This window comes from Muntiacus reevesi, chromosome 10 (genome assembly GCF_963930625.1).
Source record: "Muntiacus reevesi chromosome 10, mMunRee1.1, whole genome shotgun sequence".
Taxonomy (NCBI): Eukaryota; Metazoa; Chordata; class Mammalia; order Artiodactyla; family Cervidae; genus Muntiacus; species Muntiacus reevesi.
In genome coordinates this window covers 69,590,307-69,612,547 of record NC_089258.1, presented here as the reverse complement: position 1 = coordinate 69,612,547, position 22,241 = coordinate 69,590,307, and the positions used below count along the sequence as shown (strand labels likewise).

The 22,241-nt window shown below is 37.4% G+C and overlaps 1 protein-coding gene across 10 annotated transcripts in view; it reads right to left on the bottom strand.

Moving 5' to 3' along the window:
* NRG1 (neuregulin 1) overlaps nucleotides 1-22,241 on the bottom strand; it is a 1,100,563-nt gene that overhangs the window by 27,093 nt on the left and 1,051,229 nt on the right. For 9 of the 10 annotated variants that reach the window (XM_065947042.1, XM_065947035.1, XM_065947037.1 and 6 more), the window contains one exon: nucleotides 9,665-9,794. In XM_065947042.1, coding sequence (XP_065803114.1) covers nucleotides 9,665-9,794 — 130 coding nt within the window. Of the gene's footprint in view, nucleotides 1-9,664; nucleotides 9,795-22,241 lie in introns of those variants that run through there. The other variant, XM_065947040.1, reaches the window with a different exon arrangement.

Below are 22,241 nucleotides of genomic sequence, written 5' to 3'. Positions count from 1 at the left end.
TGATACAGACTATTTGGTGCAGTAACAGTAGACCTGCATAAGGTATACCAATCCTTGTTGGAATTACCTGCTATGTCTGAACCAGAGCTATCCTTTCACTAATGTTTATCTTCACTTGGATGTGTTTTCTTAGTGTAAATCCTTATTATTATTCAAAGTGGGGTCCAAGGACCAACAGAATCAGCATCTGCTGGAATCTTGTTAGTAGACACATAGAGTCTCAGGCCCCAGTCTAGAACTACAGAATAGAATCTGCATTTTAACAAGATCCCTAAGAGATCTGTATATACATTAAATTTAGGATGTCAGGGATCCTGACTTCCAAAGATGGAGACTAAGGCCCTCTATCCTGGCATTGCAGAATCTTGCTGTTTGGATGTGAGAAGTCCATTTGGCTTCACTGGGCCACAGTTGTCTTCAGTGATAAAATGAAAAGATTTATCTAAGTGATTATCAAAGGTCTCTTCTACCACAAAGGTTCTGGGAGTCACTCTCCTACATGGAATCACTGTGCAAAAGCCTGGCACCATCTCTTCTGAATATATTACCAGTTTCAGGGAGGACTCAAGAACTTTAAAACGATTCTTCTGAAAGAATTGATTTTTTAAAGACAATCATGGAGGCAAAACAAATGTCAAATACCTATTCCTAGGCCAGTCAAGGGTTCAGAGCTATAATCATTATGTAATTTTTGAGGACATCTGGAGTTGTTGCCCAATCAGATGGGAGGAAGTAGAAACAACTTCTGCATAAGCAAACTGCAGACTGCATTGATTGGGCAGAGGAAGCATATGCAAATGGAAATGCACCTAATCTATAAGGTGTGAGTCGCTCAGTTGTGTTTGACTCTTTGTAAACCCATGGACTGTAATCCACCGGGCTCCTTGGTCCATGGGATTCTCCAGGCAAGAATACTGGAGTGGGTTGCCATTTGTTCCTCTAGGGGATCTTGCTGACCTAGGGATCGAACCCAGGTCTCCCACATTGTGGGCGGATTCTTTACCATCTGAACCACCAGGGAAGCCCATCTGATCTATTGGCTCTGATTAAAGTCTACAATATGACTCCTAAAAGAACAGGGAGACTGTATGGCTGCTGGCATGCTTTTCTGTTAGTGTTGTCCTTTAAGTAGCCAATGTGTCACTTTTCTTTGGAGGTAGGAGTACAGTAGCTTTAATCTCACTATGAATAATATGCTCTGGCCTGAGTCTGAGCACCTTCCAAGAATTCTATGTCTTAGAAGAATCTGTCTGAATAACAATTGAGCCCTTCCTGCAGCTTCAAAACTATATATACCATTTGTTTTACCTATCAGATTAGAAGATAGAGATATTTTAAAAAATTTTAATATTTGCTCTTATACAAAGATAAACAAAGATAAGCAAAGGGAAGCACCCTTTGCTCTATATTTGTTCTTCAGGAGATGAAAATTCACAGACAGTTTCATCTGAACTGAAGCACTGTCTCTTCAAATTCAACATCAACTCCTTCCTGCGTGTCACCTCCCTACCAACTCATGTCCACACCCTGGGTGAGGGATTCCTTATTTGGCTCTCATTGCATGATGCCTGAATCTCTTCCACTGCCCGGACCTGTTGGTCTTGTGATTACCTCTTTGTGAAGACGGTGAACATATTCTGATCATTTTATAGCTCTAACATTCTAGCCCACTGCCTGGCTCTTGAAGGACTCTCATAAAATACTGGTTAAATTGAACGTGATTGAAGGTTAGAACTGGCCACCTCATGTGAAGAGTTGACTCACTGGAGAAGACCCTGATGCTGGGAGGGATTGGGGGCAGGAGGAGAAGGGGACGACAGAGGATGAGATGGCTGGATGGCATCACCGACTCGATGGACATGAGTTTGAATAAACTCTGGGAGTCTGTGATGGACAGGGAGGCCTGGCGTGCTGCGATTCATGGGGTTGCAAAGAGTCGGACATGACTGGGTGACTGAACTGACTGACTGAAGGTTAGAACATAGTGTCCAGTAAAGAACGGTATCAAAGAGACCCATATAACCAATTGATTGGCCAAGTACAGGTCAATACTGAACTTTTGGCTGTCATTTCTATAGTTTGTGGCCAACTCTCTCCTCTGTAGACTTCCAAATAATTTTTTTTTATAGTACCTTCCTCACAAACTCCTTCGCCTATATAGAAACCTTTAACATTGAGTCTGGAATTTGGAAAATACTCCATATAACTCTTTAACAGTAAGTCTGTTACCTCAAATTTAAATCCCATTACTGAAATATCATTTAACCCAGGATTCAATAAAACAGTTACAGTCTAGTAAGCAAGACTTCTGCATAGTAAAATAAAAACAGTTCTTAATAATAACCTTAATACATGGTGATTATCCTGATATGCTTACTGTGTAATCGATTATCAATTCATGTCATTTTGTGACTCAGTAATGTTTGGTATATTTTTTACATTCTAATTGAATAAATTATTTCCCCCTTGCTTTTTTTTGGTGGAGACACTAGATATTGTTAAAGATATTTCCAGAACCCCAAGAAACTTCCGGTTATTTAGGATTTGCTAATTTTATAAGCCATTATAAATGGCTTAGTGGTTTTTGAAATTTATGGTCAATTTATAAACCATTCTTACATCCCTTCTCTTCCTGTCTTTACTTCTTGGTTTCATTAATTTTCATTAGGTTCTCCCTTGATCCGACAGGAGAAGGGAAACAGGTTTACATACGGTATTTCCCCTCTATTTACCGATCACTCCAGCAGGAGATATTTTAGACAATCATCCAAAAAAGAAGAAGCCCTATTGCCTCTTCACTCTACCTCAGTACTGGTTTGGGTATTTCCTTCATATAGTACATCTGAAGCAATTTCTTTGATGTCCATGCTTACAAATAGTAGGCAATGGAAAGGCCAGCATATACATGTGAAGGGTTATCGGTGAGTTTAAATGTTAGGCATTAAGGACTTCGGCTCTCACTCTGTAAACCAGACTTGGAAATGTACACACCACAGTGCTAGCTTGTTTTTATACAGTATCCTATTACAAGGGCTGACATTTTCCCCCCTTCACTCGGGATTCTGACCAGAACTCGCCCACTCACTGGCTGAGTATCTGTGTTGTACATTATTCTTTCCCAAATGGATTGTTACTATTAGTCTGCATTTTTCCAAGATGAACTGCATTCTGTTATCTCCTGTGAAGTGAAATTTCTTAAGGTTCGTATATGCTTTTCTAATTTTGTGTTTTAGTGTTCCTGATGGTATCGTCTGCAAAAGACATTTGTTTCCTCAAGGAAATGCCTTCTTCAACATCATTAAAGAAAATATTAAATATAATATGTTCCTTCAATAACGTTTCCTACAGATCCAACCTTAGACCTCCCCATCACTGTTCAGCTAGTATGGATCATCCCATTTCTTTTTTATTACAATCTGGGGACTAGTTCCCAATTTTTGAGATAACGGTATACACAGAGTAGCCACAGTGGACTCATGGATAAATACTGAGGGGGGAAAAAAAAACCTAAGTCATCTTGGATCTGCACTTCTGTTTTTCAATGTCTAAGACATACAATCCCACTAATGAGGTGTCAGTGTTTATGAATCAACCTCTCCTCATTTGAACCCTGCTGCCCTTCCCAAAGTTCTGTTTGTACAGCTTGTTCTGAAATGCTCATCTGTAGATGAAAATCCTTGCTATTGTTTACCCTAAATGATGTATCCTTTACCTTGGGGTCAAACAATTTCATCGGATACGGGCTCAGTCTATAGCCCATACATCTCTCTGTCCTTGTGACATGATGACTTATGGACGCGGCTAATTTGTGGTTTGGTTTTGTCTCTGGAGGGTGCCCCTGTACACAGCATAGCGATTCTGAACCTTCCATCCACTCCAACCTCATCTGATGATGAAACCTCTAAATACTCACTTTTGACTTAAAACTTTCAATAGAAATATTTCAAAATGGTGCATTTTATTTTATTTTAATTTTTGATCCCCCCCCAGATTTATGGAGGTATTATTGACAATATTGTATACACATAGGATGTGCAAACTGATGATTTGATATATGTTGTAACATGATTACCACAATAAGCTAATTAACTCATCAGTCACCTCATATGGTGACTATTTAAAAATTTTTTGGTTATAAGATAAATAATTTCAGTTATAAGATAACTTAGAACTTCTTCAGTTATAAGATAAAAAAAAATCCTGGGATCTAATGTGTAATTAGTTCATAATATGGTATTGTATACTTGAATTTTTCTGAGAGATCATTTTATTTTAAATAGACTATATGCTTCTCAAGGTGAGGGCTGCATACATGTTTTTTCCCCCATGGAGACTCTGCTTCTCGCTGGTTAGTGTCCTCTATGATACATTCCCTTAGTTCCCTAAATACTTGTCAAAGCACTCAGCACATCTATCATTTACAATTTAATTAATGATCTGAAATCTGTCTGCTACTCACAATGGCCTAGGACTCCATGAGGGCTGAGACCATGTAATTTTGTTTACCACTTCATAACGAGCACAAGCACAGAATTTGCCTCATGGAAGGAGATCAATAAATATATGTGGCTGCCTAACTGATTTGGGGAGAAAAAAGAACCAAGCTATTAAGAACACAATGCAACTGCTTTTAGGCCAAACTGATGCTAAATTGATTTCTATAAGAACCAAAATATTTCCTTCCATCTGTCTTCATGAAAGTCAAAATGAGTTAATAAGTACCTAGGAAGTACACAGCGGGATTGTAGATACAGAGAGGGACACAGAAGAAATGAGTATTCCTTCAATAACATTTTCTACATGCTACTAGGAAATGACTGCAATGACCATCACTGTAGGTAGCTCATCTGAAGAGCTGACTCTCTAGATCTTTGCCATATGAGTCCCACCCACTCCCAAAGGTTTGTCTCCCTGCTCAATCTGATAGCAGCTATGTGCCTCACTTGCTCTGAAGGATGAGGTCTCCCAGAGCTGGCTGTTCTTAGGCACTTTAGGACTAATCCAAAATATATTCCTTTGCTGTATTCCAAATGTCTCCTACAGCCATGATGATGAGGTTATAGGACACAACTTGAATCTGAACCACCAGCTACTAATGTGCTATAAATATATTATTTGCATCATCATTTTTACGTGCATCAATTACTAAGCAAGGATTTTATAAAACCTTAACCTTAGCTAATGTCTTGGCTTTCTCTCCCCATCTTATCTAGTGCCCATGTGTCTCTATCTCTATGGAAGTCTCTCCACCCTAAACATCTTCTAGGTTTATGGCGTACCCAACCTGTTCCAGAAGGTACTATGACTCCTGACTAACTGTCACAATGTCCAAAGTCCTCTCCCTGGTTTTCAGAGCTCAGAAACTGATTCTCCTGTCTAACCTGACTTTTTTTGTTTGTTTTGTTTTACTTCCCAAAATGGAGTTGCTGGTCTAAGGCATTCATGTCACTGTGTCTAATGGGAAGATTAGATGGTATGGTATATGGTATATTTAATAGTATGTGGAAAAAACTCCATAAATGATGACTATGCTTATAAAGTCTTCAACATATTCCAGGCTTTTCTTTTCCTTCTTTAAATTCTCATTATCATAATAATCAGCACTGTACCACCTGGGATAAAGACACTCTAATTGATCTACTATTTTAGTTACTCTATTTCCATAAATAGACTAAGTACCCAGGGACCAGAGACCATGCTGTATATTTTTTCTGTGTTTACAAAAATGCCTGGGATAGATGTAGCTGTTTTATAAACAAATTTTAATTAACATTTCATTTACCGAGTTTAATTTATTATAGCACATTTATTGTGACTTTATCTCCTATAGTTAAATATTTTTCATAACTGTCTCTATAATCATGTGTAATACAATATAGGCCCTTATATATACTACATGGTTTCATAAAAATTAATTAGACGAAATGATAAGTTCATGTTTAAAGGCACCTCCCATTTTCTTATGTTTTGTTTGTTTTCTGTTTCTGTTTTTAAATATCAGGAAATTAATGATTAGAGATACTACATGATTGAATGAACATCAAATGCAAAGTTATAAAGCTAGTTGGTGGCCCCAACAAATCAAATAAAAACAGCTAGTGTTAAATAAAATGAAGAACTGGGAATTAAACATGATAACACAAGTCTGTTAAGGCAGGTGTATATATTTTTCCAGTGTCTACAGAGAGAATGTAATTCTACCATTTAATTTTTATTGTAAGGAAAAACTCACTTCCCCAGAGTTAGAAGTGCTTTCACAGAAATGAGTTCATTTAATTTCACTGACTCCTGGGAAGAAATTTGGAGAATATATTAACTCTATGTTATAAATAAATTGTCCAGAGAGTTGAAGTGAAAGAGCTCAAGACTAGTCACCAAAATTGGTGGTTAAAACTCTAATCCCCACATGGGGATGCCACATCTGTCCATAGGACAGCATCATGGGTTTATAAATATGGTCTGGTATAAAGTCATTTTTAGATTAAAAAAAAAAATCACATCAACATGTTCCAAAAGAGTTCTCTTAAGTATAACTACTCAGAAGAGCAGATATACAAGAACAAGGGGAGAAAACCAAGAGGATAATCTGGACAATGTCAAGTTCAATGAGTCTTCTTTCTTTGAACCATGTGACTACATGGGTCCCCAGAGGGTAAAAGATGGAATGATTCTTTTCTGGTCTTTATGCAATCTGGAATAGAAACTGGTTTTGTTTTTTTTTTTCCTCCCCCTCAGGATAAATTTTAAGTTACTATAGAGAGAAGAGAAATATAAAAGATGAGAAACACCGCGGAAATTCCCACACTGTTCCCAGGAGAGAAGTCCAAGTAACAGCTAAACCTCTCCTCAGAGAAGTGTTTAACTGTTATATGGTTAATCCATTTGGAACACCTTGTTCTAAATGGAGAGACAGAAGAGATTTGCTGTAAAGGCTTCCACTTCAACTCCCAAGAAGACAAGAGTGGATTAGGTGACCAGAGAGACCACTTGGAAACTTACATGCTTGTGGTGTTTCTGAGTCATGTCTTAAGTCAGGAATGAAGCTGCCTTTGAATGATGTGGTTCATGCTTCAGAAATGTTTTGCTCTAGACAGATGGGCCATATGGAAACTATGAACCGGCTTCATACACAGGGCCATGACGAGTCAATGCAACACTTTCACATTTTCTGTTTCTATTCAAGTCGTCCAGTGAACAACATGTTATTGTAAGACTTGGTATATTATGCACCTTTGTTTCATTTCTGACTAGTGATTGCTTTTAATGTTATACATGTTTGCAACACAGGGATTAAAAGATATACTCATTTAACAAAAAAGGCATGAAATATTTTGGATATTGACTATACTCAATTCTTCAGTGTTCTGGCTTGCTTTCATGTATCAATAAAGGCAGTGCAACAGGGGGATAAAACTTATCAAAATCATAAATGTCACAGGTTTTCTTTCCAATAAGAGCTCATGATAACCTTTAACACTTTTCTGAAAGATTATAATTACCAAAAAAAAGAATATGATAAAATCATAGTGCAAATTTTCTGAGAATTGGTACAGGATTCAGTTGGGGGATATAATGTTTACTTGTGGTTTGCTGCTTTAGTAACTATTAGAGGAATACCAAACATTTCACATTAAGATTAGAAAAATATAAGACAAGTATTTCTTTCTAGATTGGGCTTAATGTTTAATGAAAAGCTGTGTGGGTGAAAAAAAAATCACAGCTGTTGGCACAATACCAAAATGGAACCAATGAACAGCACTTGGGTGACAGCAGGTTTTGTATAGGTCGTGGGAGGGCCACAGAATAGCTGAAATTAATATGTAGGGAATAACTGCACTGGTTCCTAAGAGGTATTCAGAAACTATCATATGTACTCACTCAGCTTGCAAATCTTTTTGCAAAGGCTAGGATGAAAAAGATCATGTTTCATTATTATAATTAAAACTGAGTCATCTCAGAGAAGTTTCAAAGAAGTAAAAAAAAAAAAAAAGAGGAGGCATAGATTTAAATAATCTGGGTATGATTGTTTAAAAAGGAGAAGCATCTAAGGAACTGTAATTTAAAGGTTTTCTTCCAAGGAGATTTACTGAAACATAGCTAGATTGTATGTCTAAGACTAGGACAGACTAGCAGAATGTACCCATATAGTCAATGTACCTCATTTTACAGATTCCAATTCTCAGCTTCTGATATTTTCTATTTTGATCAGAGAAAATCTTATAGGAAATTACAGAATTTATTCATTTCCACTCACAATGAAAAATTCATGGAGGGAGGAATGTTTGGGATATATTCATAGCAAACTGGCAGAATCAAAGGCTGAAACTGACCAATTTTAATTCTCCACTATAGGTACATAGATTTGATATGCTGGTGACCAAAAAAGGGAATCTTTAATTTTCAAACAATAAACATGTTGGCATAGGAAACTGCTGGGTGTTATGCCGCAGCCTCGATGGGAGCGGAGTTTGGGGGAGAATGGATACATGTACATGTGTGACTGAGTACTTCTGCTGTCTACCTGAAACTGTCACAACATTGTTAACTGGCTAAATCACAATATAAAATAAAAAATTAAAAAAATAAATATTTGATAGTCATAAAATCATTCAGACCTGGAAGGAATTATTTTTTATATAAATGCTTTCATTTTTTATCTTGCTTCAAAGTTTTGAAAAGATTTTTACCTATTAATGTTATCTTGGCTTATAATTATTCTCTATATCTATGAAAGATAGAGCTTCTAGTTAACTACAAAATAAACGTGTATTTTTAATCATTTCAATGAGACATTAAATATCTTTTAACATGACAAATTATTTGAGTCCATGCACCACACAGACCCTATATATCAAGCATAAACTAAAAATGCATTACACAATAAATGTGCTTTTAATGAGACCTACTAATTTTAACTGCACAGTTTTAATATTTAATGTCCTGACAACATCTTTGTTTAATTTTGTCTATTGAGAGAGAATAACTGTGATACTTCTTAACGGTTCATCAACTCCTTCAGGTCATTGGAGAGAGCACCATTTTAAACATATCTATAAATAACTACAGTGCATGAAAAAACACTCTGCCGTCTACATGCAATGATGCTACACACACTAAGTGCATTTCCAAACTAATACACATTGCTGGTTTTTCATTAGTGAGATCAACTTAAACTCCATTTTTTAAAAGGAGCTATAAAGCTAATGCCAAGTTTAACAGATGGGTCAGCAAATAATTGCCTGCCCTTCTGCTTCTTTTAGTTATCCTATTTGTTTCACAGGTGACACCAGGGTAAAAAGAAACATTATCTTACAGCTTCATTCATACATTGGATGGAGATGCAGGTGTCCAAAAGTTCTAGGCGTCTATGATATTTGCACATCTCTCTTAAGTAACAAGGAGGAAAACCACAAGGAAAGCAACTTTATAAATATGAAGGCAAAAAAAAAAAAACAAAACAACCAAACACCCACATGGAAAAAAAGCAAAAAACCATTCTGGATATAACATTCTGTGAACTTTTCACAACACTCTACAAATAAAACAGCATTATTCAAAGGATGCAACGAAACTGGAAAAGGCAGCGACAATACATCATGAGACACGGAATCATCTGAAAGAAGCGGTCATGGACAGAAGTCACACAGAGGATTTCTTTTCTTACTTGCACAAGTATCTTGAGGGATTTGAAAGGTCTTTCACCATGAAGCACTCGCCTCCATTCACACAGAAGGTTTTCTCCTTCTCTGCACACTTGACAAGATGGCTTGTCCCAGCTGTAGATGTAGATGTGGCTGGATAAAAGATAAACAAGGGAAAGTTTTACACCCATCTTTCCCTCTTCTTAGCAGCCTTTAAATGCTCTTAAAAGGAAGAGTTCATATAGATAAGATGTACTCCACTAAACTTTCTGGCTTAACAAACAACAGCATTAAGACTTAAAGACACGAAGTACTTTCTACGTGTAAATAAACAGAATAAAATTATAAAAGGGTAATTATAGTTAACTTAATTACAATTAAATCGGAAACAAACATTTCTTATAACCAATACTTTATCTTCTAAAGAAGTGGAAAAGAGAAGGTCTACTAAGAAAAATACATTTTCCATGTATGGCCAAGTCCCTTCACTGTTCACTTGAAGCTATCACAACATTGTTAATTGGCCATACCTTAATATAAAATAAAAAGTTAAAAAAAAAAAAAGAAAAATTTTCCAGGAAGGCTCAAAAATAGTGATATAAATTCATATCAGTGCAATTGAATTTAGGTATCAATTTTAAATGGCAACTAACAACATTATTTCATTATGAAATGAAATATTATATGACACAGTCTTAGTGATTTTTAACCCTTTGTTCTCCTTATTAATTTCGATGTTAGTATTTGCAATTGGAATTCAGACGCCGTTGTTTACCTATATTTGACCTTTCATGTATTTTTCCATTTTCTCCTGCCTTTCTTTTTCATTTCCTTCATCAGTGCACATTGTGTTTGACATTTAACCTAATTGCTCCTCTAGTTCTGCTTGATTGTTACTCTACCTGATCAAAACACTTAGCATCTGATTATCCAGTTTCTGAATGACTCCATGCCTTTCTGGTCTCTTATTATTCTGTCTAAGGCAAGTCTGGGACCATTTCATGGTTCTCACCAATGGCTTTTAGGAGGAAGAGCAAAGGACAGTCAAAATGATTTGCACTTTGGAGACAGATCTGGTTCAAATACCATTTCCTACTAGCTTTGTGTTCAAGAGTAAGTTACTGAACCACCCAGATGGTCAATTTTCCCATTTAGAAAACAGGGGATTCTTACAGGACTTTTACAGAGATGATCAATAATCTAGGTAAAGGATCACCGATTCAGTGGACACGAGTTTGAGTGGGAGATAGACAAGGATAGGGAAGCCTGGCGTGCTGCAATCCATGGGATCACGGAGAGTTTCAACAACAAGGTAAACGAACTGGTGCTAAACTGGCATCTGATGAATAACAGCAGGTATGGAAATGGAATAAATGGGGAAGAATCTTAATTTTGGTATCTATCAATCAGATGTAAAGCTTAATAGAAATCTGAAGATTTCAAAGAGGCAAGCTTTTCTCGAATCATTACTATAGTAATTAAAAATTGGGTTCATTTTTTAACTATTCCAACAAAAAGCTCTCTCCAAATCAGGTCTATAAACCTAATCAAAGAACCATGGAATGTAAAGAGAGGTTTTTTTACTTTCTGTTATCAGCTACCCTTTTACCATTTTCTTCTCAGGAAGAAGGGAACATAATTTGCATCATTTGGTCTATAATATGATTGCGTAGGCAATTTCTATATATCACTTAGCATGAATTTTGACATATATCTTCATGTGAAAAGCTATATACTTAGGTGTTATGAATACTTTCATCCATGGCAACTACCTTTAAAAATATCAGTTTGGTGGTTGTCTTCAATGTTAAAGGTTTTGTGCTTAAGAACTTTCACTGCTGACAGGGATCTATGGAATGACAAATTGGGCAGAGTATTTCTGCTGAAGGGACCGCCCGCAGAGTTCTGCAAAGGAGCTCTGAGCCTCCAGCAGACCCCAGCAGCAGTCCCTGAATCCCTCCTGCCAGTCTGCTAAGAATTCCCCCTTATCCAAGCTGGCCAGCAAACACTGCAGCAGGCTCTTCCAGAACAAGTGCTGAGGCTTTCACTAAAACCAGCAAAACCAACATTCCCTTCCCCGCCAAAGCGGACACTCCATATTCATTGCAAACTAACAAAGAAAATTAGCTGTGATAGACAGAAGAGACAGATACATCATACCTATTCCTTGCACCTTCTGATCTTGCATTATCAACGAAGGAGCATTAAGAAATGTGGGGTTAAAACTTGAAATAATCCATTCCCCCCTCCCCCAATCCTCTAAAAGTATTCTCCCTGACATGCATTATCCTTTGCATGACACCCTGAGTTATGACACAATCATTTGAAACGTCCTTAGATCATGGACTAGGATCACCAGTAATAGGAAGAGTTGATAACTCTTGGAGAAAATGAAGTAGCAGCTCTCTTATGCGATCAGGGACAATTCTATTTAGTGCTTACATCTTTTAGCAGCAGAAAGAATAAAAATGATCACGGAATTACAAAGCAGAAATTAACTCCCAGGAGACACAACGTGTGGACTGACTTGGGTACAGCTGTTCTGAACCAACAGCCAAACACGGGAATAAGTTGTAATTGTCAGAAGAACCGGGGATGGAAATGGTGATAAATGCATCTTTCAGATTTTTGCCAGGCTTCCCTATATTCTCCTTAGTTGAACGCTGTGCACAGTCAGCCCTAAGCAGATCTATAAATTTTGCAGTGATATCCTTTGTCTTTGGCCTATACATGCTATATTGCTCAGTCAGTTTCCGTTTGGTAATTCTGCCAGAAATTAATGAGACAGACAAAGCAGGTTCTTCAGCCAAACTGTAGAAACAGCATTCTTTTTAAGGCAGCTGGCAGGAATTTGTAAGAGGTAAAGATTACAGTTCTGCCAAGAGAAGGTGCTTTTGATATCTAAAAGATGACCTTCATAGCTGCTTTTAGAAGTAGGCAACAGAGATCTCACTTATTCAGCCCTTAATAAACTCTGCCTCTTTCTGCTTTGTAACTAGTTGGTCAAAATCTGCGGGTAGAGTCAGAAACGACTTAGCAACTAAACAACAACAATGAAAGTAAGTGCTAGCTGAACAGCAATTAGGAATATGTAACTATGACTTCATTACCTTTATGTTTGGCATTTATATGGACGTTTTGTCCCAAACACACCTTCTCTGGGATGTTACCAATTTCAAAATTATAAGGAAGAAAGTGTAAGTGGTACAGTAGATGCTTCAAGCGTTTCACTCTCAGCCTGGTCTGTCAGGATAGACAAGTGACCGTCAGGACTAGTGACTAGTGACCATTTTGAGGAGGTCTGGACAGTTCTCTGGCTTAACCAACGATGTGGAGACTAAATTTACCATTTTAAAGACTCCCCAAATCCTGCACCATGCAATAGGGTTCCCTCCTTTCTAGCCTGCCTGCCTCCCTCCCTCCCTTTCTTCTTTCCATCTATCCACAATTCTTTAATGACCACCTAGACATAACAATAACTAAAGTCACTGCAGTGGAAATTTGTAAGACTGTAAACAATTTTCCCTAAAAGGAGATCTTTATAGATAAAAGGTAGTGAAAGGACCCTAGAGTTAGCTGAGAAGAATCAGGTGCAAGGCACAATTTTGCCAAATACTATCTGCAGGACCCTGGCCCCAGCTACCTGTCAGAGTATTCAGCTACAAAAATGAGATATCATAGCATTGCTGCAAAGCTTGATAAAATGCTCTGCCAGCTGCAAAATTACACACAAAGAGATGACATGTTTCCATTACTAATGGCATAAATGTGGAACAAAGAGAAGCAAAAACATTTCTGTCCGGGCTCTGTAATTACATACAATCAGCCTCGAATGTTGTTTCTTGGTAAATTATTTTACAAAATGTGAAGAGATGGTTTGATTTGTAGGGGTAACCATTGAGTGATTATAAAACATGAAGTAAATATTAATAAATTATTCTTTTTCAAAATCACTGTCAATAATTTATACCTATTCAATTTGCTTATAAGATAAAACTGAAGAACAATTGAGCTAAAAGAAAAAGAAACTATCTCAAATATGTAATTATTTTCAACTTTCCAGATCCACATAATTCTATAATGGTTTTTAAAATTTTTTTTATTGAAGAATATGATTTACAATATATTGTAAGTTTCAGGTGCAATTCTCGAACATTTCTGACTGGGCTTCCAAGTTACATAAAATCAACGTATTTACAATCTTATGGGTTATCTGAACAGTTTAAAACTCTAAAATATTTAAAAATATTAATAGCAACAGGTCTATAGAATATGGGCCACAGAATCAGTAACTAAACATTTTGGAAATCACATACTATTGCACACTTTAGTAAATATACACAATAAAATTTTGAGAAGTGATTAAGTGTCGGCTGCTCATTACTAAATATTTTCCCACGGAATCACACATTGTATTTCCTGTAGTATACTAGGCTTTTTCTGCTCAAAGACAGCCTAAAAAGAAAACACTGCTGGAAAGGATGGTTCACTTTCTTGGTTGTTTTAGGTGGTGTTTTCCTTATCAGTGAAGTAGATAGCACTAACAGACCACAGCTATTACACAAAAGGAAACAGCTGATAAGAAACCAGTCTATTTTTCTTTGACAATTAGCAGGAGTTAGTATGAGTTTATAGTGTTTACCTCAAGGAAGGATCATTAGATCCTGTCTTCCCTGAGGGAATGAGCCCAGAATAGGAGTTTTAAGGACAATTCTTAACAGTTTACTTGCAAAAGATGAAATTAAATCACTCCATGCAGTTTTCTCAATAACATATACAAATACTAACAATTTTTATATTCTGACATGAAACTGGCAATCGCTGCAAAGTTGCAGGGTTTTTTTTTTCTCCAATCCTTACCTGTGATATTTTCCGTAGCTATATATTTAGAAATCTGCATGTTTCCTTGATCTTCGATCTCCCAATTTTTAAAAATAAATCTGAAATTATTATTTTTGCTTAGAATATAGCTCCTCAGCAATTATGTACCAGCGCACTTTGAACTTCTACTAGGAAAAAATGCTTATGTGGTTCCGGAAAATGATGCTCTGGCTCAGAAGATGAGCAGGAAAAGCCACGCCACCTAACGCAGTTCCTATAGATGCCAACGGATGGGTGGGGAAGGCATTTGTTCTCCAAAGGAAGATCCAGAGCCAGACAAAACCACGGAAGCATTGCTCTGGGTTGGCATTTTTTTTTTTTCCAAGTAGTAATTCAATCCTTTGCTGAATAGCAAATAGATACTTGGGGGGAAAAAGTGATAAGAGAAGATCAAAGAAACCCATCCTGACCTGGGTATTCCCAGAGCCCATCTCCTTGGCCTCTCCTCTCCTCAACTCTGCTATAGAAACACTTCCCTCTTCCTAAGGGAAGAACCATCATGAGACCATAAATGAGACCAGAACTTTCTAAAGTAGAATTAGAGCATCTCACTTCATGGACCTCAGCACTCACTAATAAACTAGAAGTAATGTTTTTTAAGATTTTTTTTTTTTATGGGGACCATTGTTTAAAGTCTTTATTGAATTTGTTACAATATCACTTCTGTTTTATGTTTTGGTTTTTTGGCCTTGAGGCAGGGATCGAACCCACATTCCCTCATTGGAAGGTGAAGTTGTAAACCCTGGACTGCCAGGGAAGTCCCAAGCTGGAAATACTTAGAAGCTGGTAGATTACCCAGAAGGTAAGCATCTGTCCAAAGAATAAGGTGACAAGGATTGATGGAGGTTATTTGATTTGTGATGGACTTGAGTTTTAGCATCCAATGAGCACGTAGAATGGTGGACCAAAAAGAATCTTCACAGATTGTACCATTTATCCCATATTGAAAAAGAGGATACAAATAATCTCAAAAGAATAGTTCTGCAGCCTTTCATAAAATTCCTCAAGCAATTCACAAAAGTGTATAGGCTGCCCAAGGTCACAGAAGTGAATCAGGACACACTCATTTTCTATTTTCTTATATGTATATTGGGGCTGAAGGCGATTCATAAGATTGCCTTTAGATTCCTCCCTCCCTTACAAGCTCTCTGGGAAGACTCTAGTATTATTTCTTCCTTCTTCAGCAGAATGAAAAGTGACCCATGGGGTTTCTCCAGGTAAAAGAAAATATAATTTTTGTTGTAACCCTGAGCTCATTTGTAGCTAAACAGAAAACAGATTCTAAGTTGCCAGCAGTTGCTGAGCAAATGCCTGGGTGTCATTACATAGTGTTATCCTTAGAAAAATAAAACTTGTCAAGAAAGGTTATTTTTCAAACAATAGATGTTGCTTTTTTTTTCTTTTTCTTACAGCACATTTCACTCACAATGATCACAGGGTGATCATTCTAGTCAACTACTTATTAGAGCAACGAGTTAATGGCATAAACACCTTTTAGGATGTCTTAGCTTTGCTAAGGGAGTCTCCTACAGTGGATTGCTGGCTGGGTGGAGTTACAGGAAAGTTACATTTTCTTCCTTAAGCCAATAATCTTTTCATAGCTAAGAAGCCACTCCAGATATACAGTTCTGCTGTATATTTTCTATTAATTGCTGACAGTTTTATCTGAGTATAAAATTTCCATAGCCAGAAGTCAACAAACTTTCAAGCTGTTCATTGACTCTTTTCCTATCAATACCTTTCCTAAAGGAGTAAAATCTATGTAGTCTACAAAGCAAATATTAGCAGTACACTTGACTGGCTTAATTTGATGTATTTATAGATCTCACCAGGCTAAATGTAGAAGGGACACATTCTTTACTGTATTCTGCATTTTCTACCAGGATCAATTTGGTTGGAAGAAGGTCATGCCATTGTAGAAAATGTTAAACTGTCATTTTCCAAATTGGTCAAAAGTTTGGAGCACCCTACAACTCACATCAAAACAAAGGGAACTGATCAAGGATTCAGTTATTCAGGGAGCTGCTGAAATTACCATGTGACATTTAATGACATAGGTTAATTTATTCATCAAGTAAATGAAATGAAAGTAGATGAAAGGTTAAAAGACAGAAACTATGGGGCAAATTCATTATCTTATTCATCAAATTAAAAAAATCATGGCATATAAAAAATAAAAGTCATATGGTCATTTCAAGAGATAATCAACACTGATGAGATTGAAAATCAATTTCTATAAAACTATCTATAAAGCATTTTTATCCCCCAAATCAAACCTGAATTTAATCAAGCATCCAGACACAGCTACTAATTTACAGGAAGAACATAGGTCGGGGGAACATATGAAATAACATCATAGGATACAACTGGCAAAACCCAAACTATGGAGGCTCTACAGGTCAAATAACCTGATTTCTTTAAACAAATTTAAAAGAAGATAAAAAGACAAAGACAACTAGAACTAGATACAGATCCAAGGGTGAGAGAAAAGAAAAACCTAAAATATAGACATTAAAAGGAGATACAAAAACCAATCACAATGAATAAAACTTATTTAGATCCTGATAAAAGAGGCAATCTGATCATTGATTAGATAATACATATTACTAAAGGGTTATTCTTAATTAGTATATGTGTCAAATGCATTATGGTTATGTTTAAAATAGTCCTTATCTTTCAGAGATACATGCTGCAATATGTCTACATTGAATAAGATGTCTGTGATTTACTTCAAAACAGTAAGAGGAAAGGAAAGTGAGTGAAATCAAGACAAAACAAAACTGATCACTGCTGAAGTGGATGATGGCTGCATGGCAAATTGCTGCATTATTCTCTGCACTTTCATATGTTCAGTATGCATGTTTAAATTTATACATCTATAAGTACATGTTTAAATGTATGCTTACCTATGTTTAAAACTTAAAAATGCAAAATATAAATTTCAGGCTTTTAAAAAAGATGTCTTTATAAACTGGAATTAGAATGATACTCTATACTACCTAAAAATATTGACTTCTGGCCACCAACCTAAGTCATACTTAACTGGGAAACTCTTGGTAAGGTGGTTTCCTTAATATCAAGACTAAACCAAGAATGCTGACTACTGCTTTGAAAGTTCTAGCCAATGCAACAAGGCAGGAATAACAAATTGTGGTACAACTGTAGGAAAGCTGAAATAATCATTATTGGAAAATGATATAATTGGATACTATCCATAGAGTCGGTTGCCACTTCCTTCTCTGGAGAAGACTCTTGAGAGTCTCTTGTACTGCAAGGAGATCAAAACAGTCAATCCTAAAGGAAATCAACCCTGAATATTCATTAAAAGGGTTGTGGCTGAAACTAAAGCCCTAATACTTTGGCCACCTGATGTGAAGAGCTGACTCACTGGAAAAGACACTGATGCTGGGAAAGATTGAGGGCCAAGTGGAGAAGGGGGTGGCAGAGGATAAGATGGTTGGATGGCATCACCAACTCAATGGACATGTGAAAGTGAAAGTCGCTCAGTTGTGTCTGACTCTTTACGACCCCATGAACTATATAGTCCAGGGAATTCTCCAGGCCAGAATACTGAAGTGGGTAGCCTTTCCCTGCTCCAGGGGATCTTCCCAACCCAGGGATTAAACCCAGGTCTTCTGCATTGCAGGTGAAATCTTTACCAGTTGAACCATAAGGGAAGCCCAAGAATACTGGAGTGGGTAGCCTATCCCTTCTCCAGCAGATCTTCCTGACCCAGGAATTGAACTGGGGTCTCCTGCATTGCAGGTGGATACTTTATCAAATTTGAGCAAACTCTGGGAAATAGTGGAGGATAGAGAAGACTGGAGTGCCACAGTCCAAGGGGTTAAAAAGAGTGGAACACGACTTAGCAACTAATGAAGAAATGGTTGGATATCTATATTAACTAGCAAGAAAATCTAATAAAATAAAAGAATTATATTCACAACAGCAAGAGTAAAGATGAATCAATTAGGTCAGGCAGGTGTGATCCTAACAATAAATATGCAGAATGGGAGATACTTTGAAAGGATGATCTAGAAGGGGAATTGCATCTGTACTTTGGGGAGAAGAAGACATTCTACTAAAGGGAAACGCAAATGAATTTGTGGATGTAGAAAAATAAATCTCACGTTCAATGAAAAGCAGCTTTGGGAGATGGATTGTAAATAGTGAGGTGAAGTTAATGAGGCTATAAAATAATAATACATCCATATTAAAGAAACCCTGGCTGAAATTAATGTTTAATCTGTAGGTCATGGAGGGAGTTGGGCTTTTGCTTAGGGCCATAATTTAAAAAATTAATGGTCTATTCTATCGTCTTTGGAAGGGGAGAAAAATGGAGACCAGGAGATCAGGGAAGCAGATATGAAGGCCTAAATGAGAGAGGAAGACTGCTCAAACTAGCACGGAAATGATGGGAGAGGAACTGGTGCCATACTGATAAATTAACACTACTTTGTATGCATATACATTAAAATTAAGCAAGAACTAAATGATGAAGTTTGTATTTCGCACCTTGTATTGCACCTCTTTCTAAAGCATTCAAACAGCCTAAACACACATTTTCTCATTACTCTTCACACAATCTAGGAACTACCCATAATAAGACAGAGGGACTGAAGCCTATTCTGAATACTCAACACTCATTGGTAAAATTAAAATGTCAAGTCTTGCAGCCAAAACTACATGACTGATGCTTTCCTAATGTAACTACCACATGTCTGTTGATATCAAGGAACCTGTTACAAGCAGACAATATTCTAGTTCACCCAAAATTCTAAGTATACAGATATGTAGGTAGTGATAGTCCTAGGATTTATGAAAGCATGTCCTTGACAGGAAATGACTCCTGACAAATCATTTTAAGTAATCTACATGTCCAGTGTTTTGCATAAAGGAGTCTCTATAAAAGTATAGGTAAAAAACAAGGTCCAGACAACACAGACACCATCTTCCGAGGGTTTCAGGTTGGAGTCAGACCCCTCTGATCAGTGGATCTCTAACACAATAGACCTGATGACTATCCCTTCAAACAGCACCTTGGCAGCTCTAAACCCCTAGACTGTCCATCGCTACACGCCATTTAGCCAGACTACAGAAATTCTGAGCTTGTGTCATGACTGTAGACATAAAGAGCCAGACTCCAGTTCCACAAGCTCAATATTTTCCACACTGAGGCCAAAGGTTGTTGCGTATAAAGTAATGAAGCAGTAAAAGCATGTTCGACGATAGGAATCTTGCTGTCTTGCACTTGGTTAATTTCAAGGCACAGATCTTCCCAGAACTCCCAGGAGTTCCCTGTTCCCAGGTTCGTGACCAGAATAGCAAAACATCCCTTCCTGTAGGACGATGTGTCCAGGAAATGTGTTTCTGTGGTTTTTAGCGTCCTAGCACAAATTCTAGGCCACCAAATAACACCCAGAAATCTTTTTTCAATATCGCTATGGCCGTTTACATATGGCCAGAAAACAAAGTTCCAAACACACAACTTTATTTTTTCTTCAGTTTTTTTTTTTTTGGAAGTATAGTTGACTAGAAAAGGAAATGGCAGCCCACTCCAATATTCTTGCCTGGGAAATCCCATGGACACAGGAGCCTGGCAGGCTACAGTCCATGGGGTTGCAAAAGAGTCAGACATGACTTAGCAATAAGATGTCATCATCGACAACAATAACAAATAGTTGATTTGCAATGTTGTGTTCATTTCTGCTGTGCAGAAAAGGGATTCAGTTATACACATACACATTCTTTTTAAAGATCCTTTTCCATTATGGATTATCATGGAATACTGAATATAGTTCTTTGTGCTGTATAGTAGGACCCTGGTGTTTATCGATTCTATAAATGAAAGCTTACATCTGCTAACCCCAACCTCCCACTCCATCCCTTCCTAAGCCCATCCACCTTGGCAACCACCACTCTGCTCTCTATGTCCGTGATTCTGTTTCTGTTTCATAAACAGGGTCAATTGAGAAACACACATAACTTAAAATGCTTCACCTCCAGAGAACACTTTGCCCTGCTGCCCAGAGGACTAGCTGGTATCATAATGCTTAGTTCACCCTAGGTCTTGTTTTTCTAAAGAACATATCCTTTTTAGGTTAGCAGTGGGGATGGGAAATATGACAGGCAAATCCTGCACCTCTGCAGGAATTGGGCCGAAATTATAAACTAACCTCCACTACATCATGCCTAAAGAAGCTTTCCTTCAAGACTTGGGGATTTTTGTTCCATTTTGTCTTTCAATTTCTAGGCCTTCACGCTCAAGCTGAACAGACACCTGTTTTCCTACTGTTGCCATTAAACCTTGTTCAATAAAAGGAAAACAGACAGGTGCACGCTTCGAACTCTTTTTCCAAAGTACACAATATTTAAAAAAAACAAAAAAAAGCTGGAGCCATGTGTTCAATGTCCTACTCTCATCATCTGGTCGAGCTGTTTTAAATACTTGACATCATCTGCTTGTTGGAAAAACTCGATGGAAACCAACCATCATTCCGCTTACAGCTAAACCAAAGAAGAGCACCTTGAAACATGTAAAAGAAAGGTAGAGGAGAGGTCAGGGTCTTATCGAAGCTGCCTGGCTGTTTCCCTGCTCTGGCAGAAACAGGGAATATTAAGAAGGTTCACAGGTAGGGTCTGAGTTATAATTTGTTGTTTTTTTCACATTTCTTTTTTAAATTAATTTTTAACTGAAGGATAATTGCTTTACAGAATTTTGCTGTTTTGTCTCAAATCTCAACATGAATCAGCCATAGGTATACATGTAATCCCTTCCCTTTTGAATCTCCCTCCCATCTCCCTTCCCAAGTTTTCTTTTTCCTGGAGGTGATATATCTAGCTGACAATAAAGCACGTCCATCTCCAGGTGCTGTAATAATTCAGAATGGCTATGGTCTTCCCACCTTTCAAATATAAACCACAGACACTGCAAGTCTGTATTTAATATAGATCTTTGGTCTTTTCATGCCTCACTGAGGGCTCCATACCTAAACACTGATGAAGGAAAGAGCACGCAGCAGGAAATCAAGGCTGGGGAGCCCCTTGGCTGTGAGGGAATCATGGCTCTGCAAAGCCACCCCAACATCCAAGCAGGCAGAACTCAACCCAACCCTAGCCCACGTCCACTCTGCCAGTTTAATTCCTCCTGTTCCCATGGAGTTTCTGGAGAGGCACCAAACATCTTTAGTTGAAATTTGTCATTTACGCAAAACTTTTTTTTTAATATCATATGATGCTAGGCTATTTATTTATTTGGCACTTGCTGTGCAGTGTGTGGGATCTTAAGTTGTCTGACGGGGAACTGAACCTGTACCCCTCGCATGGGAAGCACAGAATCTTAACCACTGGACTGCCAGGGAAATCTAGGAAAAGCTTTAAAGAAGTCAAACACTTTGCAAAACCAAACGGTAAGTCTCAGTAGGAATCTGCGATCAGATAAGCAATTCCAAATACCTAGTGAGAACTCGCCAGTTTAGTTATGACTGAATCCAGTCAGTGTTAGTCATGATTCTGAGCTCCACTGAGGGAAAGTTAGACCACAGGCAAGTTCTGGTTATATTTCTTAGTGGAAACAAGCCATCCGAGACAAAGGAGATCTTGTTGATAAGAGGAACCCAGAGCTTGAACCCTATCCTTTCAAAAGACCTGTTTGATTCAAGGCTTGTCCCTTAAGGATGCCTTACTTCCTAATAATACTGAAATATAGAGCGCTTTTGT